General features: G+C 50.1%; 2 protein-coding genes across 7 annotated transcripts; one reads left to right on the top strand and one right to left on the bottom strand.

Annotated features, from left to right (window-relative positions):
- On the top strand, nucleotides 1–4,018 carry LOC122377763 (IQ calmodulin-binding motif-containing protein 1-like). The gene is made up of 7 exons (XM_043358165.1): nucleotides 1–313; nucleotides 598–799; nucleotides 1,201–1,358; nucleotides 2,065–2,200; nucleotides 2,446–2,588; nucleotides 2,683–2,935; nucleotides 3,126–4,018. The coding sequence occupies exons 1-7, from the start codon at nucleotides 175–177 to the stop codon at nucleotides 3,610–3,612; spliced, it is 1,518 nt and encodes a 505-aa protein (XP_043214100.1). The 5' UTR covers nucleotides 1–174; the 3' UTR covers nucleotides 3,613–4,018.
- Nucleotides 4,005–24,652, bottom strand: LOC122377762 (V-type proton ATPase 116 kDa subunit a1-like). 6 transcript variants are annotated; one of them, XM_043358160.1, is made up of 13 exons: nucleotides 24,494–24,652; nucleotides 23,066–23,198; nucleotides 22,442–22,618; nucleotides 20,808–20,936; nucleotides 19,590–19,681; nucleotides 17,536–17,662; nucleotides 15,781–15,957; nucleotides 8,264–8,627; nucleotides 7,665–7,804; nucleotides 6,855–7,210; nucleotides 5,903–6,489; nucleotides 5,254–5,428; nucleotides 4,005–4,980 (listed from the first exon to the last, which is right to left on the bottom strand). In XM_043358160.1, exons 1-13 carry the CDS (start codon nucleotides 24,526–24,528, stop codon nucleotides 4,884–4,886), a joined length of 2,589 nt encoding a protein of 862 aa, XP_043214095.1. In that variant the 5' UTR covers nucleotides 24,529–24,652; the 3' UTR covers nucleotides 4,005–4,883. The 6 variants fall into 6 exon arrangements, with proteins under 6 accessions (XP_043214095.1, XP_043214094.1, XP_043214096.1 ...); XM_043358159.1 differs by lacking the exon at nucleotides 19,590–19,681 and adding an exon at nucleotides 20,009–20,124 and having other exon boundaries at nucleotides 24,494–24,645; XM_043358161.1 differs by lacking the exon at nucleotides 19,590–19,681 and adding an exon at nucleotides 20,009–20,094 and having other exon boundaries at nucleotides 24,494–24,617.
- Between the last annotated feature and the right edge of the window lie 3,196 nt (nucleotides 24,653–27,848).

The following is a 27,848-nucleotide window of genomic DNA, read 5'->3' on the forward strand; positions in this document are numbered from 1 at the left end:
ACCGTATTTATAGTCACCGTGACAAAAGCGATCGTGTGCGCGGTGTGTGCCTAAATGGCGTTGGGTGTGCGTATTTTTGGGTTTGGCCGAGTTCTATAGCCTTGGGTTTAACATCAAATACTTATTAACTCTGACGTATTAATTTGGTACCGTATTAATTGTTCCAAATTCGCTATGGAGGATCACCTACGTATCGCCGTGGATCGTCTGGGAGACCCCGTCGTTCAAGAAACTCCGGGGCAGGGTGTGTTTCAAGCTGTCGAAGAGGCCAGGTCATTAGTGAATTCTACGTCAGAGACTGTACTGGCGGAATGTAAGTTCATTTCGCTCGGCGAATCGCTAACATCGCAAGGGCCCAGGAGAGGAAAGGTCACGAGTCGAGTGAAGTGCACATCATATTCATACCTCTGGCAATTTTAATTTACTTATGTTGTCTGGCTCTGCTAGTTGCTACCACTCTTGAACCTATCCTATCAGACATCAGTATTGTCCTTGCAGGCTGCATCTGCATACCCCTGTTCGTTTCCACTTGTACTAACAAGTAACAACTAACAGCGTCTATACCATCGGCCCACCCGGTTGTTTGGACTTTGGCAGGCCTGTGCTCGCCGGAGCTGGTGCTGCTGCTAGCCTCGGAGCACGGGCCGCTGTGTGCCGCCGCCGTCGAGCTGGTGACCGCCGTGGTGCGCCGGCTGGGCGGACGGGTCAGCGCCGCGCTCGACGACGCCGAGGGCTTCCTGGAGCTGCTGGACGAGCTCGTCTACAAGCTCTCCACCATCAGCGACCCCAGCTGCGCTCGGTGAGCTGCGACCGCGAGCGAAGAGCAGAGACCAGGGGTCCACTGAGTCAGTGGACCCCTGCAGTGGACCCCTGGTCTCTGCTCGTCGCTCAGTGGCACTGACAGTCCATTAATTATCAGTCCATGTAGGCTGCAGTAGCACATTTACATAACAACTACGAGTTTTTGTGTCACTATTATTCATCTAAGTATTAAGATGAACCCCGTAAACATTGCATATGAGCCACCTCTTATCTCTTTCGTTTCGGTATTACGGCAAACTTTCTGGGTGAATCGTTTGTAGGTGTGGATTAGCGTTTGTAGCATAACAATTAACAATGATGGGCACGTCCATGTTTCCGTCTCTCCTGTTTGTCATGTCGATGTCGAAAGCCAGCGTTTTTGCCGTCCGATATCCCCAGCGCCATAGTCAGCGTGCTGATGCTGATGCTGGAGAACCACGCCGACGTTCTGGAGCTGGTCTGCCAGAATTACCGCGGCATCAGGCCCGTGCTCAAACGCTGGCACGGTGGCGGGTTCGACCTGCTCCTGCTCAAGTTCGGCGATGCCGTTGTGTCAGGTAGCCGTCGCACGATTTTTGTTTCTGTCATTCTAAAATAATCGTTAAAAAGTGCTGAGACGCATCGAGTCTTGTGTGGTTTACAGTGTGGAATGTTGCGAAATCACCAGTGCAGGCACCAGTGCCGTTAAAGGGACCCTCCCACCTTCAAAAAAGTTAATGAATTGGCACGAAAGTGATGTCGCTCGGTTCAGAAAGAGCGAAAACGAATATCTACCAAATTTCATCGAAAAATATTCACCGGTTTTCAAGATATTAGACTTTTACTTTTGTTTACTTTTTGGGATCTCCGCTGTTCCTAGCGACTTTATTTGAAAGTGCGGCATTTGTTGCGCGCAAAGCAGCATATACCACCGCGTGCTACCAAACGTTTTAGTAAAAGATTTAAAAATCGTTAGATCTCCGCTGACGTCACAAATTCTAAGGGGGCATACCAATGCACTAGCCCCTTAGAATCCGAAAACTGCAAGTTTGAAATTCCATATCTCCGAATTAAAGCATTTGTCGATGTTGTGAGTGCCCAAACCGGTATTTGCAGGCCATGGCCACCAATTTGGCTATCTCAACTCAAAACTAATGTTAAGGTGGGAGTGTCCCTTTAACGACTTCGGTACATTCCAGCGGCGTATCGGCCCTTCTCAGTCGCTCCTTGGCTGTATCGTATGTCTTGGACTCCGACTGACCTCAGTCGGCTGCTCTCTCGCAGGTGACCTGCAGCTGGCTGAGTCGGAACACCAGCGGCGGGCAGCCACCCTGATACAGGCAGTGTACCGCGGCCACCGACTGAGGCGCCGACTAGCGGACGCCACCGGAACCATCACCCGCCTGCAACGGAGAATCAGGTGGGGTGGCGGCAAATGCTAACACTGCATACGCTTCATTTGATATCGGTTGACGAAAGGTCGTGCGTCTCCTTCGGTGGAACTGGAGGCCTTCTGCTTCGATGATGTGAGTTGGGTTTACTGAAACGTTAGTACGATATAACTGAAGGGACAGGCGAGCCTGGCGAGCCAGGCGATGTGGATCGCGATTAACGAACGTTGCCGACCATCTGCCGGTTTGAGGGTGTCCTCGCTATGCGTTTCAGGCGGCGCCAGCGGCGGGCGTTTCGTCAGCGGCTGCAGCAGCGTTGGGAGGAGACGGCCGCCTTCAGCAGCGCTCTGGAGCGGCAGCAGCGGCGGCGCGAGCACACGGAGCGGGTGCTGCGGGACGTGGCCCAGCTCAGCGCAGGTCGGTCACCGGGACTGGCAACTCAGGGAAACCACCGCCGCCACTGCCCGGCCTGACGCCCTGTTCACTGTGTGTCACGTGTGCCAACCCTCAGGTAAGGTCCCGGCGTTCCTGCGGACTCGCCGGGAGGCGGCGGCGGCGCGGATCCAGGCCGCCTGGAGGGCTTACCGGGTGCGGCGGCGGCTGGCCGAATGGCGACTCCAGCGGCGCCGGCAGCGCGCGGCGGTGACGGTGCAGCGCTGGTGGCGCCGCCGGCTCATCGGCCTTAGGGTGGACCGGGCGCTGGGCGAGCCGCCGCTCGAGATCACACTGCAGGAGGTGGAAAAGTACCAGCAGCAGATCGACAGGTGGGCCGAGGGGTCGGCTGTTAGGGAGTGTGAGCGGGAACCTTTAGTTGCAGCTACATGTAGTGTCAATGGCTGACTAATTCGTCCATGATCATGCTTCACGCTTTTGTCGTATTTTTCACCCTAGTGCGAACCGTTTGTCATATTTGCTCGGTCAGCCCAGTCCCTGACCCGCTCTGTCCGCCCTCAGCGCTGTGGAGGCCGCCCGCGCGGCCGCCGGGCCGGACGCGCCGGTGCCGACCCGTGCCGAGCTGCAGCGGCAGCTGGCCGAGTGTGAGGCGGCGCTGGGCCGCACGGCCCGCCGGCTGGCCAGGGACGCCGCCTGCCGGCGCCGGTGCCGCCAGCTGCTGGCTCACTGTCAGGCGGTCTGCAGCACCATGACACTGCCGGCTGACCAGGTACCCCCACACGAGTTCCGCTGTCCGGACCCGCGGCTGGCGGCGGAGGCGCGCCGGCTGCACCGGATAGCCATGGCGCGCGCCGCGGCTCCCTGGTGGGAACGGCTGGACGAGGAGCCGGACGGATATGGAGGACTGGGTCCGGAGGAGCGGCACGGAGGGATGGCTCGTGAACACGGCTACGGAGGGGTGAGGAACGATGCTTTATACGGAGGAATTGACCTAAAGGATTTGTACGGGGCGGGCAAAGGTGATTTGTTCGCGGGAGTGAGTCGTTGAGATTGGTATCTATGCAGATATGGATCGTAGGGGTGGTGATGAAGAAATGTGTCGTGAGAATGGTAACGGGTACAAATGGCCGTCATCATGCGTTTGTACTACGGATAAACGAGAGGGATCTAACTAGGCCGGGATTGAGTCCTTTGGAGGGACATGAAATGGGCAGCTCCGTCGACCATCCGCCGACCTTGTGAAGAGAAACCTGCCATTTAGCTGCGGGAGAGAGTCTGGTGAGCGGTCAATCCAATCCGCACTCAATCCGTTGTTTTTAGTGTCCAAGTTCTACATCTCAGGCTCGAGCCCACACGTCCTTTGTCAAAACTGGTTTGTATGGGATGTGTTCTAGTCACTGTATCACTGTCTCTGCCAGTCATTTTTTGGTAAATACAAAATGGAATAAACAATATATTGCAGAATTTGAGTTGCATCGCCGAGATGTTCGTTCAAACATTGCCAGAATCCGGGTATTTTATATGCTTGCTAAGCTGAAGCTATGTTAATTAACCACACCGCACACTAGAAGCCGGAGACTAGACGCTATTCCAAACGACTAAATAAAGTTTACAGCATTCAATAAAACTTCATATAGAAGATACCTATCGTTTCCCTGCAACAAAACCCACGGAATGCGCGACAATTATATGCATTATGCTGTGTAAAGTTCCGCTAAATACAACGCAGAACTCCTATCACAATAAGCATTGCAGTCGGACGCGGAATTGACAGAACACCGATTGCCGAGAGCTACTGACTGAATGCTACTACTGCTACCCACCGCGATACATGCTAAACGCTAAGGAAAGAGAAGGTTCAGATCTTTGCCATCACCAGAGTGGTTAGTATAGAGACTCGCTGGTAAGTCGGGGCCAGGGGCCGCCACATTGAACGGCAGCACAGCGTGTCCGAGCGAACAACACCGAACGCTCCCAGTGAGGACTGTCCTCTGAGGAACAACAGGACAGAACAGCCCTGCAGTTATTACCCAGAGGACGGTCAGACTCGGGGAGGACACCTAACACAGAGGACAACACGAATTGACGGGAGGACTGGGTGCCACACGGGGCACCCAGTCCTCGCACAGACAACACACAACACTGAGGATATATGATAGGTTGTCCGGAAAAGCAGGGCTCTCCAGACTGCCTGACTCGCCGCGTTGTTCTAGATGTTGATACGGCTGACGGTCGCCAGGGGGCCAGTTTCGGAGACGTGGGTCTCGAACATCCCTCGTTGGAGAGGACGCCGGAGTCGCAGTACTCGGAGAGGGGTGTCTAATCCTCGCTGTCCGCCTCCCGCAGAATGATCTCAAAGCTGAACGGAGCGAAGATGTAGCCCTCGCCCTTGTAGAACTTGGACTGGAACTCGACCCTGTGACCAGACATGGAAAGATCGTGTTCACCGTTCAATGCTGATATTTCATACCGTTCGGTGAGGCCAGACAATCATGAGACGGCCGACCTGCAATCCATGGGGTTGTGAAGTTTCGCAAGTACTGAGAAATGAAGAATCAGCCTAAAGAAGTGTACAGAGGTAGAATGGAGATATTCGTCAGTCGACATACAGTGGGTGCGCGGAGGACTTCAAAGAAGGGACAAAAGGTATGCCGATTGCAGATGGACACCAGTGTGCAGGCACACTCACCAGTGGAGGCGCAGCGTATGCAGGAAGGCCGACAGGCCCTCCATGACGATCAGGATGCTGACGGTGAGGCCGGCCCAAGCGCCGAAGATGACGTACAGGACGATACCGCCCCAGAACTCGCGCGTCATGCTCAGGCCGCGCACCAGCACCATGGTCCAGAGCACCTCAGAGAGCTCTGCCGGCGGCGGGTGGACAGACAGACGTAAGAGGGTGCGCCGGCGCCACGGCAGCGGGACGGCGGACCGAGCGCAGCCGCGTCAGCAAGACGGGGGAGTGGCTACAGCCGCGGGTTCGACAAATCGCAACGTAGCCTCATGAAATGTGACGATTAATTTTAAAACCGATGACATGCTTCAACTTAGTTTAATGCAACCGTTACAGTAACCGCAGGTTGGTTTGAAATAGACAAACACTATTCGTTAGTAAATGATAGGTGATATTGAAGACTAGGTGAATGAGAGCGCATGATAAGAAATACATACCAATCGGCAATGCAATTTCGTTTCATTCAGAAATCATCTGATCAAGTTCATTACCGGTCTGATTACAGCTGTACATATGAAAATATCCTTCCCCCATTGCTGATCACGCTGCCTTCCCCGCCAGGTGGCCCACGCATCCCAGCTGCGCCGCGGCAGCGTCTACTCACGGGAGTGGGCGAGCGAGAGCGCCCAGAGCCGGAGGTAGGAGGCCGTGTGCGAGACGGATCCGAGCACATACTCGACGGTGTGGATGGCCTGGTGGATGCAGACCTCGCTGAACTCTTCCTCGTCGTGCCCGCCGCCGCCGCCGCCGGCCGGCGCCGCCACATCGCCGTTGGCCTCTGGCAGTTCGCTGTGAGGCTGCTGGCGGCGCTGGCGCCAGATCAGGATCGGCTTGGCCAGCAGCATCCACGGGATGCACATGACGCCGACAAACAGCAGGAACGACTGGAAGCCCTTCTGGCCGTCAAAGAGGTAGCCGTCGCAGTACTTCTCGCCGGGCCCGGTGCCCTTCGGGTCGGCGTTCATGTCCTTCAGCAGGAACATGTTGATGAAGATGAGCAGCAGCGAGGGCGCGCAGTGCGTGCCGTAGCGGATCGCCTCGGCGTCCTCCGGGCCCGAGCCCACCTCGAACGGCGCGCTGTACATGGTCCACTTGAGCAGGCACAGCATGCAGAGCCAGCCGAACAGACAGAGCAGGAACAGCACCTGCGGCAGGAACATGGTCACCAGGTCCGAGAACTGCTTGAAGTTCCTGCCGGCAGAAAGAGGGGAAAAGAGGGACGGTCAGATGATTGTGCGCAGAAACAATGCACGCCGTCAGTTATATGATGATTGAATGGCATTGGTAATGTAGAAAAACGAGCCACACACGTCTTTAAAACCTAAAGAAGACTTGAAACTAGTGTAGGTATGTAACATCTTCAACCATCTATTACCACAACTGGGCAGCAATCAGTGAAGAAAGTCATATCCCGACAATTTTAACCTGACCGAGAGCAACGAAACGTCAACAATAAACGCGAACAGAAACTATCCGCATTCAAAAGTCACATACAGTTACACGGCTTGTCAGCATTTGAACTAAGCAGGTGCAGATGACGTGCGGTCTCCACCCACCGGTAGTTGAAGACGGACAGGAGGACGCCGAAGAGCATCTGCAGCACGCCCAGCAGCACGGAGATCTTCATCTTGAAGGCGTTCTGGAAGGTGACGCGGTTGGAGGAGATCTGCCAGATGGGGTCGAAGCCGAAGGGGTAGGGCGTACCGTAGAAGCAGGTGCGGTTCTCCGGCGGCAGCAGCAGCGTCTCGGCGTCGTGGTGGTGCACCTCCTCGTCGGTGAAACAGTTGCGCCACGAGGAGCCGAGCACGTTCACAGACTTGGAGAAGATGTCGTTGTAGATGAAGCCCGTGTAGATGGAGAACAGGCCCATCAGCAGGATGATGTAACGGCCGCCGAAGAAGATGGAAGCGATCTGTACGACAAACAATCGTCATTATGTACACAATGGATGCCAACGCTTGCGACACGCGCCGTGCCCTCAATCTAGGACATGAAGCGAGACCATGTGAACGACAACATAAGGAAAACTTAACATATTTTCACACTGCAAGTTAGATGTCTGTCTTCTAAACTACCAGCGGTGTGTGATTTTCAGAAACAGCCTAATCGAAAATCATCATTTCATGGGCGCGAATATTAACCCTCTTATGAGCGCTAGAGTAAACGCACGAAATTGTGCATTTAAGACAAAGTCGGGGGTTGACAAGGAATCACTGTCGTAATACGAGAAACGAGATGTCTTCTAAATCGCAAAAGTCAGGAATCGTATTCACGGATCCAAATTGAAAGCTGGTGCAATCTTATATATGCACCAGCTGACAAAAAAAAAAAAAAACAAGCCTCAGTGAGCCCTGTAGTTGGCGCACCTCGTTGTCGATTTTCTTGGCACCGAGCGGCTTCTCCTTCCAGACCATCCAGGCGGCCATCAGGGCCATCAGCGCGCCGTGGCCGAAGTCGCCGAACATGACAGCGAACAGGAACGGGAACGTGATGATGGTGTACGGCGCTGCGGGACGGCGCGTTAGGTAAGTAACGTGAAATACGGCAGCCGGGTGACGAAGGGATGACGATTGGTTAGCGCATCGTCTAAAACAACGTGGCTCGGTGAAATAAAAGCGTTAGTTCATTTGGAATATAAATTTGGAATAGTCCAATTAACCCAAAGTTATGTTCTTGTTCATAATATCAAGCTACTACAGATATTAATTCCTGAAGAAGTTCTTGATCGCATTTCCGAATGAGCGGGTGATTCATCCTACAAACAAACCGGCATCTACCGAGGTAAACCCGGTACCCGGCCTGACCACCAGCCACCGGGGAGCATCTAACACCAGCTGACCCCTGACTATCACCCGCCGGCGTTCATCCCGGCTCCCACCGGGACTCATACCAGCACCCACCGAGGTTCCCGCCCCTTCCCTCTGACAGAAACCAACCATAGTTTATTCCTCTGACCGTCACCCACCGGGGTTCATCTCGCGGTACGAGGCCACGCCGTAGGCGTCCACCAGCTCCTGGAAGCCCTGAGTGAACTTGTTGGTGCGGTTGTAGGTGGGCGGCGCCTCGCGCGTCTGGATGCTGTTGAGCACGGGGCTGACTGAGGAGCCAGATCGCTCCGAGCCGCGCCGCAGCGCCAGCTGAATGGCCTCCGTGTCGGCCGACGGCACCCAGCACTCAGCGATCAGACACTTCTGCGTCACGTCCAGGTTGAACCAGTTAAGTGTGTGGTAGATGGCCTTGATCTTGCGCACCTTGACGAACCAGGTGCGGATGTTCTTGGCGGCGGCCACTAGCACGCGGTGACGGTGGTCCTGCGTCTGCGCCAGCACCTGTAGGGTGACACAGCCGGTTAGCACACGGTGGCACATCAGCTGGTCAGCACACGGTAACTCAGCTGGCTAGCACACGGTGGCACAGCTGGTTAGCATACGGTGGCACAGCTGGTTAGCACACAGTGGCACAGCAGCTGGTCAGCACACGGTAACTCAGCTGGCTAGCACACGGTGGCACAGCTGGTTAGCACACAGTGGCACAGCAGCTGGTCAGCACACGGTGACACAGCAGATGGTTAGCACACGGTGGCACAGTTGGCTAGCACACGGTGGCACGGCTGGTCAGCACACGGTGGCACTTGTGTCTAGCACCATATCTTGTCCTTGTTTGTTTGTTTGTTGGGGGTTGGGGGCGCGCCGACTACGAGGTCATTTTGCGCCCATAACATATATTTGAATTACGTCTTTAATTACTTACTTATTTACGTGTTATGCTTAGGAAAGGAAAGTAACGGGGAAATTGGCTGCACGGATAAAGGAAAATATGCTACCGTTATGGATCCAGCGCGAGTTATCTGAGAGAAGATCTAAGAGAGTCACTGTGGGCGCAAGATGCCCGAGGTGGTGTGACCGCATCCCGGCCCCATATCTTGTCCAAGAAAATCTTAGTGTATTTGCGATTAATGCGTTAAGCTGATGTAAGTAAGCCACAAATGGCTGCCAAGAATCCCTCCATCCTTCCGTTCTGGGAGAAATACGCACCCACACAAAAGCTATTGGACGGCTAAATCCCCGGGAATATCTCACCCGAGAACACATTCCCGTCTGCCAATACTGCGAGTGCCTGATATACACGTCCCGCAGAGGCGCGGGTCACGCACACTGCGGTCCCCTGACGCACACCATGAGGCGGTAATTGTGTACTGGGGCGGAAATGAGCTCCGCGGGGCGCACGCCTACACTCTACAGTCTACAGGGACCAACAGCATCGCCAGCCGGGTAATGTGAGCACAACAAATCTGGCAAGCCATTATTTGCAATTACTGTAGTTATTTTCATTTCATAATTTGTAGTTGTTTATCGGCGACGGTCATGGCCCTGGGACGAGAGAAGCTACCCTAATGCTCCGCCGACCGGTGGTGAAAAGAGGCGGTGCGAGCCGCCTCGACATGAACTGTTTGCTCACAGAGGGCAAAGTCTAGTTAAATTATGGACCCACTGGTCATCTGCGGCCACGACTGCGGTCGGCGGCTGTGGTCGCGGACTCGCGACGCAGATATAGCACGTCGGTGAGAGGGGACAATCGTATTCAGCTAGGCAGACTCCAGACTTGTGCCGGGATCAAAAATCAAGATCCAGGATCCTCAAGGTCCCACGGCAAATTCAATTTTTAGAATCCAAGGTTTCCAAGGTCCAACGGCAAATTCAATTCCTAGAATCCAAGGTTTCCAAGGTCCTACGGCAAATTCAATTTCTAGAATCAAGGTTTCCAAGGTCCCACGGCAAATTCAATTTCTAGAATCCAAGGTTTCCAAGGTCCCACGGCAAATTCAATTTCTAGAATCCAAGGTTTCCAAGGTCCCATAGCAAGTATACTTTGCAGGGTCCACAGTCCCCAAGGTCCCACGACAAGAATGCATTGCAGGATCCACAGTCCCCAAGGTCCCACGACAAGAATGCATTGCAGGATCCACAGTCCCTAGGGTCCCACGACAAGTGTGAATTTCAGGATCCACAGTCCCCAAGGTCCCATGACAAGTACACACTTCGGAGTTCAGGGTCCACAGTCCTCAAGGTCCCACGGCAAAAATACATCTCAGGATCCAAAGTATTCATGGTCCCACAACAAGAACTTAAACAAACTAACATTCTGATGAGCAGACTTACTTCTAAATATTCTGCCAACGGATGCCCAGAAACATTGAAAGGGGCAGAACCTATGCAAACCTGTGGACTGTGGTGGTTTTATCGTTAACCAACATAGGTAGGGGGAGCTTCAACACAAGTTAAAAATGAATCATAATATCAATATCTCCTTCTTTAACCTGACAAATTCATAAAAATATAGGTAGGTAATAGGTACCTTGCAATTTGTATTGTCATGTCCCTTTCAATTCAATCTTACCTTATCAGTAGGCATGTAGGACAGCACCTTACAGCTATTGAAGACAGACATTCAAGTATTCTTTCAGGCAATATAAAAAAAAAAACAGAAATAAAACCTACAGGCTTCATAGAAATGGAAAAGTTGAATTGGATAGGTATATGCTTTCGATTTTCTGCACATTCAGTTACATAATACCTAGGATAAAAAGTAAAATATGTTCTAAGTCTTGTTTGCGCGAGCGCTCACAGAAAAACTGATCGACTAAGCCAATAGAATTCGAGTATCAGCGAGCGCAAACCTTACTTACTGTTCATTCACATTAGATTGAAGGCTCTGAACAAAATTCCATATGACAATTTTTTCGTCAGCCGGTTATTCGTCGGCAGATTTTCGTCTGACTTTTTCGTCTTGCATTTTTTCGTCTGTTCGAATTAATTTGGTGCATTTTTCGTCTGAGTATATTTCTGTCCGGCATTTTTTCGTCTGGATGAGGCGGAAAATGTCCTTATGAAAATAATGCGCGGACTTAAAAATGCACAGACGAACAAATGCATAGACGAAAGTCTGCGGACGAAAATCTGCAGACGAAAAATTGTCCGACGAAAACCTGCTAAACGAAAAAGTTGAACTGTCATGGAATCATTGCTTATATTGCTCATTTATTTATTTATTTATTTATTTATTAAACATCATCAGATCGATCCACTATAAGGCAGGGCTTTTCTCCGATCATCGTCATAACAGTACGAAACACATGAAGATGACAAGTAAACTAAGATCACAGTAGCGCGATACAATGACAATGACAGTAGGTAAATATCCTACCCGACGGTACCACTCAGTCGCAGCACGTTCCTGATCTTGGACTTGAACACTGACTTACTAAGGCCAGCAAAGCCATTGTTCAACGCTGTTCGGTTGTACAGGGACGCAGCACGGTACGTAAATCGACGCTTGCCATGGTTGTTTCTTACACGTGACAGAGCTAATAGGTGTGATTGTCTAGTATCCCGACATACGTGTTCGTGGTTGTAAGAGAGATAAGAGCGTAAAAGATGAGGCTTTCCAGATGTAAGAATGCTATGGATCAATGACAGGTCGGCATGTGCTATAAAATCAGCAGCAGGCAGCCACGCAAGTTCCTCGAGCACATCAGAGATGTGCTCGAATTTCCGTCTCCCGGAAATAACTCGGGCTGAAAAGTTGAAGACCTTCTGCAGCCTGGCTATGGCCGTGCGATTGGCGCTACCGAAGACGGGCGCACAGTAACGTATGTGTGAGAAAACGAGAGAATCGACAAGGCGAGGTAAAACAGAGTGTGGAATGATATGTCTGATGTGCATGAGACCGATAAGAATGCCGAAACAGCGGTTGATGATGGTGTTGATATGTGATTCCCAAGAAAGTTCAGAGTCCATGACAACTCCTAAGTTCTTCACTGTGCTTGACAGAGGAAGTGTTTGACCCATAAACTCGATCTGAGGTGGTTCTCCGATCTGAGACAGCTGGCGACGATCGCCACACATGAGCAGCTCCGTCTTGCTGGCGTTCACCATCATGCCGTGCTGGGAAAACCATGTACACAGCACGTCTAACAAGCTCTCCAGAGACAGCTTCAGATCGGGTAGTCTGCTGCGAGGACCCGTGATGGCCACCTGGGTGTCGTCAGCATAACGAACTGAGAAGGTGTGGAAGTCGTTGATGGTGGATGGTATGTAGCAGCTGATGTTGTTGCTGACGATGTTGAATAACAGGGGCCCAAGGCAGGAGCCCTGGAATGTGCCGATGTCAATGGGTAGGGGGTCCGAGAAAGTGTCTCCCAGCCGTACGCGCTGTGTGTGGCCTGACAGATAACTCCTGATCCATCCGGTTGAAATCTGGAGCTGTTCTAGGCTAGTCAGCAGTGTATCGTGGTCTACGACATCAAAACAACGGCTGAGGTCGATTAGTGCGAGAAGAGTTACCTGGGACTGGTCCATGCCGTCCAGGATTTGGTCAGTCATGGATAAAAGAGCTGTGGTTGTGGAATGATCTGACATAAAACCATGCTGTTCCGGACTAAAAAGGCAGTGATGTTCAAGGTAAGTACTGATCTGATGATGAACTAACTTCTCGATGAGTTTGCACACAGTTGGCACATTGGTGATAGGTCGAAAGTTCGATGTCAGTGACGGGTCTCCTCTCTTATGGAGAGGGATAACAACCGCTCGCTTCCAGCTAGCGGGAACGTGCTCTGTGACTAGACTAGTATTGATGATTCGTAGTAAATGGCGACCGATGTGGTTAAAACACATCTTTAAAATCCTAACTGGTATGTCACCCGGCACGCATGTGTCCCTATCCGGCATACTAAGGATCACTCTGTGGAGCTGGTCAAGCGTGACTGGTATGATGTGTAGAGCCCCTGTATGGATGCGAGGGAGCCTAACATCCAGCGGCTGGCGACCAGAACGTTCAAACTCTGTCACCACTGCGTCACGAGTAGACCTGCCTATAGAACAGAAGTAGTTGTTAAGCTCTGAGGCAGTTAAGCTGACAGGAGATACTGAGGGACCGCGCTTAGGTGCAATAACTGACTTCAGTTGCCTAAATAGACCAGAGGCAGGGCTATTACGAACACGTTCTGCGATGTCATCTCTCCTATCCTTACGAATTGCTCGCTTCGTCAACACATTCAGCCTCTGATATGCGTCAGTGTCACGATTGAGAAGGGCCTCTCTGCGCTGAGCCATAAGCTCCTGCGTATCCTGGCTGACAGGTGGAGGCACGGGGTTGTGAACCTTAAACTTACGCATTGGAACGTGTTTGTTCAACAACTGGCCCACGGCCCCCTCAAATGCATCCCACTGTAAATCGCAGGAAGCATCTCTAGGGACGGTTGCGTGCCAGTCAACATGTTCGACATCAGTGAGAAATGCCTCCCTGTCAAATGACCTCCAGTCGCGCCCTGTCCGGTACACCGGCATACGTTTTGCACGCGGTACAAACAGGCAGGTAACAACACGGCGGTGGTGGCTAACAAAGTGACAACTCTCGACAGTGCACTGTGGTGGGACGCTGGCCTCGCACAACTCTCGTGACAGCAGCATCACGTCCTGCATCATTGCTCCTGCATCATGCATCACAGCAGCATCATTGCTCAATGGTGATTTGATCTATAGATGGCCTTGGATTTGATGAATTGCAAAACAAATAAGTTTGACACTTACTTGGTCAGTGGGTAGCTTCCAAGTAGCTTCAAGCCCGGCATATCACAACCCAGAAAATATGTGAGGTGAGATTAGAAAAGAACTTTCCAAACCACCACTGTCCACTGTTTGACAGTTTCATAATCCATGTTCATTGATAATGTAAAAAGCTACCAGGTCTCTTGTTCCAGTTCTGCCTCACAGCCATGGCAACGATTTTGCTCTATAGGTATATGTCTACACAGTCTGGTTCGTTTTCTCTTCATGTATCTATCTAGCCCCTTGCAGCTGGTCGCTCAACCATAGATATTTATTGAAGTGCTTACAGACAAAACCTAGTGCAGGGTCCTTAGTGGCCCATGTGCAACATAAACCTCATGGTCCAGCTTCCAGGATTCTTGAGGTCCCTCAACAAAATGATGGTGTAGGTCCAGACCGTTCTCCTAAGATCCCATGACAAATAATAAAACTGGTACTGAAGGTCTGCATTCTGCAGGGTCTTGCAGCATACCAAAATTTTGAGGTCCTAACCCCTGGGTTTCCATGGTTTTAGGGCATATGAAATGTTGAGGTCCTGGGTTTCTAAGGTCTCATGTCACATGAAATGTTGATGTCCTGGGATTCCAAGGTCTCACGGCATATGCAAATGTTGAGGTCCTGGGATTCCAAGGTCTCGCGACATATGCAAATGTTGAGGTCCTGGGATTCCAAGGTCTCGCGGCATATGGATGTTTTAAGGTCCTGGGATTCCAAGGTCTCGCGGCATATGGATGTTTTAAGGTCCTGGGTTTCCAAGGTCTCGCGACAAAAATGACAATGCAAGGTCCAGGATCCATCAAGGTCCCAGACCTTGGACTCTGCGAACCCTGGATCTCGGATCTTTTTGGGACCTTGGCACAAGTCTGGCAGACTCGATACACCCTCGAATTTAATCTCTGCCGCAAATCCAGAAATTTCCGATTGGGTGGTTTAGTTTAAAACAAACATTAAAATTTGCTCTTGACATTGGCTCAAACGTTTGTACAAGACTAATGGAAACATTCAGACAGACCTATAAAGTTTCGGCTGCAGCCTGTATTCGTTCTCGCGAAGATGAGATTGTTTTAGCGCACTATCTGCAACGCAGTCGCATTTCATCGCCAATAGCGACAGGGATACTGGGTTAATGCACCTATAATTGCCGACAAATACTTGTCACATAAACTTGCGTTAAATCCAAGTCTCACTCAATTGTTCAATCTATCAATACGTTCTCCAATTAACCAGCGCCATCCCTGACCCGCATCAATAGGCAGTTTCTGTTTCGTCGTGTTCATCTCCGGCAGTTTCGCACTTCAACAGCGTCCGACTGCGATCTACAGTTGCCAGCTGACAACACCTCAGCAGTGGTCTGATGTCTGGTAGCCTGGGGAGGGGATTTCACTTCTATCCAAAAATAACAGACCTGTACACTCCCAGGCTGCCTAATATATAGGGAGGCACCGAGTAGGATTACAAGAATGCATTGCATAGCAACTGGAAATTTTATCACTAAGGTTAGTGTTTGAGAAGAAATCCAACCAGCGAAGAGGACTTCTTTTTGTAAGGCGATCACACAGGCAAATAACTCACGCCTCGATACCAATTTCAATTTCTCCACAACATTCTACAAATGTCACAAATATATCAAGCAGAGCAGCTGAGCCAAAACAGGTAGGAAGCACAATGAAGCTAAAAACCGGCCAGTTCAAATAATCTAAAAAGTCGCGTAAAATATAGCTACGGCGGCATATTTGGGAGAAGATATCATCATCATCCTATCAGTCCCCTCCCAGTCCCCCCCCCCCCCGCACAGATCGCCCCGAGTCGGGCCGGGGCAAGGAGGGCTGCTCGGACCAAGTCCCCTGGAGGCCGGCGCTCTGCGGGCGGCACTGACCGTGTTAAGGTCCTCAATGCGCGTCATGACGCCCATTTTCATCTCGCGCCGCTCGGGCGGCGTCTCCGGACACGGGTAGAGCGTGGCGCGGAAGCCCTCGCAGATCTTCTTGACGCGCGTCTTCAGCTGCTCTCCTTGGAAGAAGATGATGAAAACGGACTTGTAGACCTGGTCTCCCTGAGAATGGCGGGCCGGCCGGCCGGCAGGCGTCAGCAGATACGAGCGGATGGTACGGTAGGATCGATAGCGAGCCGAGTGAAAAACGACAAAATATGACTTGCTTTTTTCGCAACAGTGTATAAATAAGCTTTCATTGTATGCCGTAACATACCTAAGCAATGTAAGCTAATTAGGACGAGTTCCAGGCAAAGTACTGCTTCTGGTAAGTGATAAAAATGAAATAAAACTGTTGCGAAAAAAAAAAACGAAATAAAGAGGCAGATGGCTAAATCCTGGGAATAGTATCAAGACAACGTAGTTCTATTTCGCCGTAATTATCGGCATCGATTAGCGATTTCCTAGCATGACGGCGATACTTCGTGCAAAAAAGAAACGAGTGCATGCTACCGTTCCTCCTCATGTAACATTGTGCGAGAGCCGCAAGCACTGATGCCTGCTCGCGTGGTTCATTAAGTTGAGATGCCGCACCAGGTCTGAAAGTGGTTCCACGCGCACACCTTGTTAAATGAGCCAGCAATGCAAAATTCCGAGTGCAGCTAAAAAAAATCAATTTGATTTCAATGGCCAAACTTTTGATTAGATATTTCTGCTAGAATAGCAAACCTCATCAGCCGAAATTGTATGAAGTACCTAAGCAAAGATATTCCGCCAAACGTCACATTGGTTAATATGTTTACGCTGTAGTCAGCATCCTCAGATGAAACGCTAATCGAGTAAAACTGTCTAAGACACAAAAACTAAAATCTATTCCCAAAGCTTTTGATCACCTGGACTAAGAAGCTGGCTGACACTTTACGCGTAGCATTTACCTGTGTACGTCTCTTTTTAAGTACAGCTTGAAAAGGGGATTGTCATCCAAAGCATTCGGTTGTTCCAACACCGCCGCTTTTCAGGGAGTATCTATCGTTACAGGACATGCCTGTGGCAGTGATGGCCTGATCTGGATCAGCCCATCACTCCCAGTCCGTCTACAAACAGACAGCTCCGTCCATATGTGCAAAGGCGCACATATGACAGACGCCGCTCAGCAGACGTCCATTGAGGCGGCGACGGCGCATTGTCTGGGCAGGGAGAGATTAACTACATAGGTATTTACGCAACATGTGCCCGCAACGTGAGCACTACCGTTCAGCGAATGTCGGCGCAGCCGCAGACATTCATATAATTAGGTCCTCAACCTGCAGCGGCTATATAGCCACCACATGTAATCTGCAGACTGGGTAGTCAATGACAACCCGGCAAACGGTTCTCACGAATCAGAGCGCGGGACATGTTCTAAGACTGATGGGATCAGCGCACACAACGCCACACTGATAATGCGATAAGCTATCATATCTGTCGTCTGTCGCCCGGCTATCTGGCCACGTGGAACGTGGGCGAGGAGATGCAAACGTTCGCAGTTGTCCTACTCCTTTACCTAGCCAAACACCACATGGCAGCTTTTAAAGCAGAAAAACGAGTGAGAGAGATAGAGATAGAGATAGAGATAGAGATAGAGATAGAGAGAGAGAGAGAGAGAGAGAGAGAGAGAGAGAGAGAGAGAGAGAGAGAGGGGGGAGAAGAGAGAGACCTCACCGAGACGGGATCCTCGAGGGCCGACTCGATCTGTGCCTGACGGACGAACACGTTGCCGCGGCAGGCACGCCACAGCATGCGCTCGAAGCCGGGCATCCGTTCCCGCTGGATGACGCCGGCCACAAAGCTGAGGGCGCCGCGCGGGGTGCGTCAGACGGGCTGAGCGGGGGGGGGGGGGGGTCAGCGTGAGTCAGACAGGCACATGACCTGACCAGGGTCCCAGAAATCACATTACGGTAATCGGGGGTCATTGCACTCCGGAGGTAGACAAATGAGCGATGATGATTGAGCCGCTTTTTACAATCGCTATGGATAGCAGATTGGCAAACGCAGACGTCTAGCTGGGAGAACAGGCCGGGCTGCAGATGTAAATGGACAATTCATAGTGCATTACCTTGTCTACGTACGCATCATGGGGTGATTGTCATGACTGCGATATCTGCAGACGATCTCGTTATAGAACTCAAAGTTGGATAATTAAATAGCGCCAGGACTGAGATGACGCACACACTGGATAATCAGGATTGTTGCATAAAGGTGCACGCTGCTCCGTCAGCAATGGAGTGGGAAGTATGAAACAAGACAAAAGTGACGCAGCGACTGATTCAGATTTAGAGGGTTTAAATCCAACCAGCGACCTGTGAGGGAAAGTGACAGGTAAATATCTTTAGCATAAAAGTTGAACCTTGGTTTCGTTCGTTCACAGCAAAATATGCTCTTTTTCTTTTTCCTTGAGAATTCAGGCAGCTTTGAGGTCTATGATGACCCAACAAGACCCGAATACAGTTCAGGCGTCAAAACGTTATGGAAAATCAAGAAGAGCAAACAGGCGATCGGCCACAGATGATCCAACCAACAGTATGATCCAAGTCCAACTATGATCTTCAGGTGATATTCTCGGTATGTGATACTGTGCCATATTGATCATATATCGATAAAACAGAGGCAATGCAAGCCATTCCGACGGAGCGTCCTGTCTACACATAACACAATGCCATCGCAGCGACTGCAGACACGGAGATAGTAGCAACAATCGGACCAGTCTATGTTTGAACGGAACAGTCGAGCCGCCCATGGACTCCGACCGGTGTGTATGATAGGGGTGACAGTATACCTTCCGCCACATGGCCTCTCACCGAAGAGGCAGCGGTAACTCCTGGGCTGCGTGATGACACGGTAAGACACATGATTGGCACACCATCGAACACGGCTGCTGGATGCCTACTACAAACTAAGACTTGTCTCTATTGCCGACCGGTAGCGCATTCTTCTATGAAAAACTAGCCCAATAATTTCTACATATAGGCTACATAGCGGTTCGTTCCAGTTTAAGACTGTCTAACGAAGTCGTATAGCTACCATATCATACGTTACTCCTGCTGCCGAGACCAGCAAGTACACAAAACGCAGATGAAGCGGTCAATCAATGGCTGAAAAAAGCCCAACAGAAAGAAAATAAGCTCCATCGCAAAACCAACTCCGCCAGAAAAAGAAAAAGAAACTTCAAATATATGTCGCAGCAAAGAACCGCTGTAGAGTTCTTCAGAGTATGCAGGGGCACATCCACAAGCATGAAATGATATCCCGTGTTGTTCCCTAAATCTATGAAAGAAATGTAATACCTATCTTCAAGAAAACTATAGATAAAAGAAAGGATAATAGACAAAGAATCCGCACACCAAGCAGTAAAGGAAGAGCAAACCTTTCAGCAGACTGAATATCATCGTCACATTGTTGAATGTAAGTGCAAAGGCACTGAACTGTAGCAAATTCTTCAGTATAGCACAATGTCATAAGGTGAATCGCAAGTCGCAACCCCATCCAACGCGTATAGGTATAGGCAGCTCTATTTTCAGCAGAGAACAAACGTCACTTGGAACAATTTATGTCACAATATTTGATAGTATGAAGGCAAACCTAGATTCATCAGTTTACCGCCCCGAGATGAGCTACCGGTCGCTACAACTCAATCTAGTCAGTGATCACCCTTCCCCCTCGCTCCCTCTCCCCCCCCCCGTCCCCTCCGCCGCGTCCGTCCGCTGACCGCTACCCACCTGAGCTGTTTGGCCGTGGATGACTTGCCCACCTCGTCGCTGGTAAGCAGCGCCTGCTGAATGCCGTCGGGCACGTGCTGTGTGCCGTCTCTCTGTGTGGCCCGCCATACGGGGGCGGTCAGGCCGGGCGGGCGGACCGGGCGCCGAGGGCGGAGCCGGGACCAGGACCGGGAGACCGGGACCAGAGTCGGACCGGGACCGCGGGCAGGGACCGAGTGGTGAGTGTGTATTGTGTGTGTGCTCCTAGCAGACCGCCGCCACCACACACCTCTCCCGGGCGGGTCCGTCACCGGTTAGTCACCAGAGGCGCGCTGCCGCCGCGTGCAGCCGTGTCCCTTCACCGAGCGGCGCCTGGCGCTCACCTCACCTGCACCCGCCCACGGAGCCGCCGCCGCCGCGGCGCCAGCAGCAGCACTCACCCGAGCTTCAGCGACTGTCCGGCGGCCTGCATCCCATCCTCGCCTAGCAGCTGAGCGTTCTCGTCGTCCCTGTTGGCTTCTGACATCTGGTGGGTAACATAATGATACTGAGCCTCCTGGGGTGAGAGAGGCGGCGTGTCACACCGTCTGACGGGGGCCCGGCCGCCGGAGCGGGCGCGCCGCTGTCCGCCGCCGGCCCGCCGCCGCCGCGCGCTGTTAGTCACCCCACAGTGATCGGGCGGTTAGGCGGCGTTACGGGCGGCGCTGGCGGGCGGGCCGGCGGGCGGCGCGGCACACCACCGGCGGCCAACTCAACAGGCGGATGCAACTCAACAGTCAACCAAGCGAGACGTGCTAGGCCGGGCGCGCGCGCGCCGGTCCCACATGCAGGCCGTGCCGCTCCCGGCCGGCAGCGCACTGCACTCTGGGCCGCGTGCCAGCTAAACACGGGTTATTGGGCGCGTGTGTGCGGGACATTAGGTCCAGGGAGAGATGCGGGATACAGGCGGCAGCCAGTCAACAAATTCATAACGAAAAAACAACAGGCCCAGCTAAAAATCCTCAACAAAGCAATGTTTGAATAACATAAAGTAAATTAAATCCGTAAAACAATGTTTGGGGTAAAAAGGCCCCCGTCAGTACAACAAATATTTGTTTAACATTGAGCACTGCCATTACTTTGATAATCTCCCAATGCTCTGACAGAAGCACACGCAAATGTAAACCCTCAATGACTTCAAAGCATCTCTGCAATCAAAAGCAACGGCGCAGTCCCCAGCACCCGCACTGAATTACTTACCTCGTCAAAGAACGTTTGAGTCTTCTGCAGGATGTGTTTGAGCTCAGTCAATTCGAGAAAGTTCTTCTTAAGAGTCTCAGCATTGTTGTTCACCTCTTTGAGCTCGTTCTCCAGCTTTTCGAAGGTAGCCTGAAGGAGAACGGTTACGGATAAAGCAATGTCGTATACGACAGCCTCCTCATTTGAACGGAATAGTTGAGCAGTGAGGGTCATGACGACGAATGATGAAATGTTTCGAGCAATGAAACGCCCCCGACTCCATAAACTCAGCTCCTGTGCCACATACTGACAAGCGGTAAGCGACCTTTGCTGAGTCGTCAATCATTTAGAGAGTACATCAGCTATTTCTTTTTTTCAGGTAAATTCAACTGTCAGGTCACTAGAGGTCATCAAGGATAACTTTTCTCGAATATAACCGGAGGTTGGCGCCGCTATAAAAAAAAAAAAATATGAAACCGCTACCGCTACTTCAGCTGCCTTGACTAACGGTAGTCGCTAGGTACCACTACTATGTAATGCTACCTACTTTTTTCAAATTTGCGAAAACACCTCTCCGCTAGGCGCTACCCTCTACCAAAAATCAAGCATCGTAGTTGCTTCTACTTTGCGTGCACCTTATATCGGCCAGTATGGCTTATTGACCACTACATCAGCGAAATGCTCATATAAAACGTACTAAGCTGTAGGTGCAGCCCATTCCCATGCGGAATATGGGAGGCCACGGCACCAAACCGCCGGGCAAGCCAGTAAGAAGCGTCAAAAGCATGACGGAGATGCCGAATATATATTTCACTCAAAATGATTTAATTGGTCACGATCGCCGATCAATATCGGGTTGCCGTGGGCAACAGTGCGTGAATGGCTTTATGTAAATTATATTCCTTTCACATCACAGCGTCTGGCAGCGTCCCTAACATCTACCGTGATGCCTCTGTACAGCTCGCATTGGATGTGTGGTGGTAATCGTTCGGTTTATCTTCCTGACGGTAGTGAAGTCGCGGAGTTAATTTGTTCTAAGTATGCTACCCACTGCTGCTCAGTGTTTTTTTTTTTTTGGGGGGGGGGGTAGGATCCACTATCCGCTACTCCACAACCAAATACGTAGTGCACAAGTAGCGGAGTAGCGGACAAAGCTCATCTCTGTTCTGAGAAGTAGTGAGATAATAGAACTACATGCGATGCAGAAGCACACATTCCATTGTTCTCAAATAGTCCTTTGGCCAATGTATCGTTTCATCTGACCTCGAGTCAACAATTTGGCCTCAAGCTGAAACAAAAACTGTGAGTCGTTTTACGAGAAAGGTACTTTCCGCAAATTCGCACTAGCATTTGACTATTAATGCTTACATGACGTTGTTCTGGCAGGCATCGAGCATTCATCGTCAACAATCGTCGAATGACCTGAAATTTGGCCGCCCAAGACAGAAGTATCGCTCCAGCTTTGAACTTCCTGCCTTGGAGTGGTAAACGCGAGTAACGTTTTACGACAAACAGACATGGGCTATGGGTATAGCATGACATAAAGGCATCGATCGCTGACTCTGGTGCCGGAGTCGGAGTCGGCGAGATTTCGGGGCGAGTCCGACTCTGCAGCCCAACACCTGTCGTTCAGCCGATCCCGAGTCCCGACTGACCTCGAGGTCGATCATCTCGCGGGGCTGCGGCGCCTCGGGGTTCTCGCCAGTGTCCAGCATCGGGATGCCGTCCTTCTTGATCTCCTTCTCCAGGTAGCGCAGTTTGCGCTCCATCTCGTCGCAGCGACGCACCTCGTTTACGAACTTGCGTTGGAATGCGTTCACGTCAGGGTTTAGCTGGAAGCAGGTGATATTTTGTTAACATTAAGACAAGATCGTAAGCAGGTACTTGTGTGACTTGTTCCACTAATGTATCAAACAAAATGTAGGTTTTACATTTTCTAGGGAATATTTTTGGGAAATCCCCATCAGCCTCTTAGAAAGTTTTAGAATATTTTGCCAAAAAAAACCTTTTACTCTCTTTCTTTTTACTTTTTCTAATATTGCTCTGATGCTTATGAGCTGCAGAAGCAAGATGAGTTACAGATATTATTTTTAAAGGAACAGCCACCATAGCACAGCATTACCAAAAACATATATATACAGCTTCATACTCAAAACTTTGAAATGTTTCATACAATTGAAATGCCTAAGTTCTCTAAACAATAGAATGGTAAGACAATTGAGCTATTGTACTAAATGTCCTTATATAATGCTATATGTCCATGAGTAACTAGTACTCACATCTCTAAATTGGACAAGACCCAGTTCGCCTAGCTCTGAGACACAGGCATAGGCCGCCTCTGTCTGCAGGAAGAGCTGACAGAGGCTCATCTCCTCACTCCGGAAGAGCCCCCACTCGGACATGGTGGCTCCCCTGAAACAGTACCGCAGCACAGTAATAGTCTTCAGTAAGACATATAAGACAACACACTTGAACAAGAATGACAAAGACTGCCACTTATGTATCGATGAAAAAACAAAGAACTGTGAGCTCTTACATGGAAATATACCAAAAATCAGCAGACAAAATTATCAAGAACAAACTATCATTTGAGCTCTAAGCCACTTTACAACTTAAGTAAGACTCATTTTCAACTATTATGTACAGAAATACGCTTAAGGTACTTTTGCAGTTCTGATGCACTGTCACAGGCATGCACAAAATCAGCTGAAAGATTATCTGGCAAAAAGAGCATTTCAACAGAAATCCTGTTTGTTCATGATGTGATGCAGTTGCATGAATTTGTGATTGAAGATGACCATGCATTATGTGAATAGTCATTCTGTCCCATTATATGACCCATTGCCGCACTGTCAAAATTGCCCGCACTATTGCTAAAATGTGCCCAGTGTCATCTAAATTGGGCGTAAAAAGGTGTAGTTTTACTAATTTAACAATATCATCAAGTTATTCCCGGAAGATTGAGATCAAGATAAAAAATTATCTATCGCATAAAACATGGTTCAAGTCAAGCTCCCATTAGCCCACCAGTGGGCCTCGCTGGCCCACTCCGAGTTATGTCGTTGACGTTGTGAACTATTCATTTTCTTACCTGTTTTACCTCCTCAAAATTGGTGTATCTCTCTTTATTGAAAAATGAAGTTTCGGCTGAGATATGTTACATTACACAAGATTAAAAAAGAAAATATAGGTCGACCACAGCCTCCCCACCGCGAATCAATCGACGGTATCTTGGCCAAAATCGAGCAAAATCGAGTCTACCCCAATCCACAGTCAGCCACTGATCGATTCGGTCCATAGAAGAACGGGTAAAGAGGGCGCCAGTTGTTTAGTGACTAATCACATGACTTCCAGCTGACAATCTCGTGACATGAATATGACAGTCAAATAAAATATTTTTGTTCAATTCATAGAAGAAATCTTCAATCTAAAGAAATTATAATGGAAATATAGCTTACGCATCCAAAAACAGTATATTCCCCATGAAGTTTCAAGGATCTTAAAGAGACGTGACTACGAAATCAAACCAGTGTTCATCACTTGTGCTGCACAATAACTATTAGCTGTGGAATAAAATATAAGCATATCTTTCAGCAAAATAACATGAAATCCTAGCTATCATTATGAAAACAAAGAAGCTTATGCTGAAGAACATGGAAGGGCTAATCAACACACGGCGAGAATCATTGTGTTGAAAACAGTTTTACCTTTCCTTCAGGCGCTGGTACGAAAATCCTGCCATTTTATTCGGCTGATATGTAGCGCATGCTAGCGCAGGAGCAGCACAACACCATCTACGCTGTGAAGCTCCGACGATGCCTCACATGAATGACAGTAGACTTGGCTTCGAGTGCCCAACGTTTGCTCTGATTTTCTGATTACTCTATCTTATCGCGGCCGCAGCGGCGTAGCCAAGGCGGCCAGGCGGTGTCGAAGGTGGGGAAACGAGCTTTATCAGCCGGCACCCTCACTCACTGATTAGCAGAGGCGGCTAGCACCTACATAGAAGTGCAAGCTAGCTCTAATGTAGCAGAAATATTGCCGCCTTTCGGTAACCTGTGCCGGCGGGCAGTGGACAATGGACATGCTCACTGCTCCCATCACAGCATACCTTTAGGGGAAAGTGGGGCAAGACGGGCACCTTAACTTTGGAGCCATTTTCGGCCGGTTAGAAACATCATAGAAACGGGAAACTGAGTGAAAACCTTTTTTAGACATTTTACTTCCATTTGCCGGAAGATGAGACTTAGACCTGATTCAACAAATACTTAAACTGCAGCTATTTTTGCAAAACCTTGCAAAAACCCGTCTTACCCCACCCCATGGGGTAAGACGGTCACATGGGTAGGGCAAGACGGCCAGCTTCTTTCACCGACCAGCACAGCTCGCAGCAAATGCCCGAGATTAGCCGCATTGATACAGTCGCTCGTTGATCTCAAGTGCTTCGGAAATGGCAGTATAGGTATGAGATTCGTGCAGAAGGCGTATGCTCGTATATAATAGGCCCTAGTTCAGAAGCCATGTAGAGCCGTTTTACACATTCATTATTCGAGAATAAAATGTGCTGAAGGAATAAAGCTAACATGTCTGTGGGTATCGGAATCGAACATATTCTTATTAGAAATGCGTCTTTTTTCCTACAGCAACAAAAATATTTGCACCATTACAGACCCATCGGATTCATAGTAACCCGTCTTACCCCAAACTCAATGTCAGAAGTTCAGGACGATTTTTCTCTGTGGGCAATTTGATGTAGGCAAAGCAAATCCGCGGTGAATGAACACTGGTGGCATATGAATGAACCACAAGTGATTGCCAGTTTTTAACTCAAAGTGCTGCACACAAAAGCTTGCACAATACATTATGAATGTTTTCAATGAAATGAGTGTTTTAAAGAAATCAAAATAAAAGATTATTGATTGAACACAAATTCACCAGACTTCAATAGTGGTGTGTAGTGGGAAAGGCAATTCTGGTCCTAATTTTTATCGCTCGTGCGCTATAGGTTTCGTCTGCTGAAGGGGTGTCCGTCTTACCTACCCTGACCGTCTTACCCCACCTTCCCCTACCTATACCAGTAAAACGCCTTTTGGGCGAAGAAAGAGCGAGCGAGATAGTGAGTCCTGCACGTGCGGACAGCGGAAGGGCGAGGAGGTACTTCCAACGGGCTTGTGCAAAGCACCCTTCTAACCGGTCGCTAGCGGTGTATCAAATTCGAAGGCAGTCGCCTCAGCCGTTCCTAAGATCTGGAAGCGGCATTCTGCACGTGCGCACATGTAAACGGGGTCCAAACTGACTTTTGCACGGCACCCTACTAACTGGTCCGCAGCCGTGTACCAAATTTGAGCGCAATCGGCCCAGCCGTTCTCGAGATCTGGAAACGCCCTCTGCTTGTGCGCACGTGCAAACCGCAACACATGTGAATGCATTGCCTGGTGGGTGTCTACCTGTATGTTGCCTGTATGCCAAGTTTCAGCGAAATCGCCCCAGTAGGTAATAACCGAGTTATTGAAATGGGAACAAATTTGACGCCTCTTCTTTTTGCATTTTGCACGTGCAGTGGGGTTCACTCAAATATGTTTGAGACTTGGGTGAACCCCACTGCACGATATAGATCAAGAGTACCTATCAGACCTTTGATAGAAGGGATGCAGCTGACCCTACACAAATTACCGCAAGACAATCGCCCAAGCGGCTGCTGAGGTATGAGCTTCTCAAAATTACTACTTATGCAAAACAGTTTGAAGACCCTTGACTTTTCACGTGGCACGTGCCACGACGGTCCCAGCATGAAATGTATCAACAGTAGTCAATTACGGGGTAGAAGGAATGGGGCTACCCACCAAAAAAGACCGTAGGCCAATCGGTCCAGCGGTTGCTGAGACATAAGCCTAGGTCAAAAGCGTTACGGGCCGGGCTGGGCCGGGTCGGGTCGGGTCGAGACGGGTCGGGTCACTCATACAGTGATTTTTCTGTTATACCGAAAAGACTTCGCTTCGCTCGCTGCGCTCGCTCGCTCGTAATAAAACAAAATTAATTCTAACGAGTGGTGTTTGTCTATGTGGAGAAGGAAATCATGCCTCCCACTCCCGATGGAGGCCCCAAATGTCGGACCCCTATTTTTGTATCTGTCTGGGTGTCTGGGGCGCATAGCGACACGGGACCGCCGGCTCGCTGGCCGCTGCCCGTCCGGTCACGTGCTTGCGTCCCGACACCCACCATAAAACCATGTTCTTCGGAAATACACTCTCTCACTTCTCCTCTACCGACTGTGACGCCAACACCATCCGCGGACCCCGGCTCCGACGAGGGCGGCCGAAATGGCCGGCCCACATCTATGTATATTTCACTGCAACCTTCGGTTAGAGACGGAGAAGGGTGGTGACGTTCCAATGCCTTTTTCTTACACGGTTCCTGCAGCCCATGGGCGAAAGGGAGGTGCGATTTGCTTATTATCTTCAATATAAGTACCTACCTACGCAGCTCATGGAAATAAACTTAATTTCATTTCATTTTACTCCTTCACCCGTCCACCTGGGTCCACTTTTAGCGGTCCAGTTATTTGCAAGAAGGCCTCTTCCTCCTCCTCTCCATGGGCGGCAGAAGGTGGGGGGCACCGGGGTACCGTGATTCTTGATTCTTGAAAGGGGCACCAATAGCGAAGTGCCCCCTTCTTAAATCTTGTACATATATGATATATACAATAACAGTCAGATGTACGGCCCTCCAGGTATTTAGTGGTTGGTTGCCAACATCACAATAAGCGATCTGCATTGATGAATACGTACCATGACTGCTGAAAACCATTGCCGAAGTGTGTGCACGAACCCTCTTCTCATTTCTATTGAGTCATTTTACAGGAGTGTCTCTGTCATTGAAAGTTATTGCACCAAAAGCACATAGGCTAACCAACTACTCTTTTGCTGGAGGGCCGTACAATATCAGCTCAAGGATGTACGAACAGCCCGGGTCAGAAGGGTCATGGAGCAGGGTCACTAGGTTTAAGTGCCTCCACTTGAAGAAAGAAAGGGCACTCATAATCAGTGCCCCGCCTCTTTTTTG

Source organism: Amphibalanus amphitrite, unplaced genomic scaffold (assembly GCF_019059575.1).
Source record: "Amphibalanus amphitrite isolate SeventyFive unplaced genomic scaffold, NRLGWU_Aamphi_draft 000050F_arrow, whole genome shotgun sequence".
Classification (NCBI taxonomy): domain Eukaryota; kingdom Metazoa; phylum Arthropoda; class Thecostraca; order Balanomorpha; family Balanidae; genus Amphibalanus; species Amphibalanus amphitrite.

Coding starts and splice junctions, on each gene's coding strand:
- LOC122377763 (XM_043358165.1), top strand. CDS start 175: ATGGAGGATCACCTACGTATCGCCGTGGATCGTCTGGGAGACCCCGTC. Junction 800..1,200: donor AGCGACCCCAGCTGCGCTCG/GTGAGCTGCGAC, acceptor CGATATCCCCAG/CGCCATAGTCAGCGTGCTGA. Junction 2,936..3,125: donor TACCAGCAGCAGATCGACAG/GTGGGCCGAGGG, acceptor GTCCGCCCTCAG/CGCTGTGGAGGCCGCCCGCG.
- LOC122377762 (XM_043358159.1), bottom strand. CDS start 24,528: ATGGCAGGATTTTCGTACCAGCGCCTGAAGGAAAG. Junction 22,619..23,065: donor GTCTTGTCCAATTTAGAGAT/GTGAGTACTAGT, acceptor ACCTGCTTCCAG/CTAAACCCTGACGTGAACGC. Junction 15,958..17,535: donor CCCTCGAGGATCCCGTCTCG/GTGAGGTCTCTC, acceptor CGCCATTCTCAG/GGAGACCAGGTCTACAAGTC.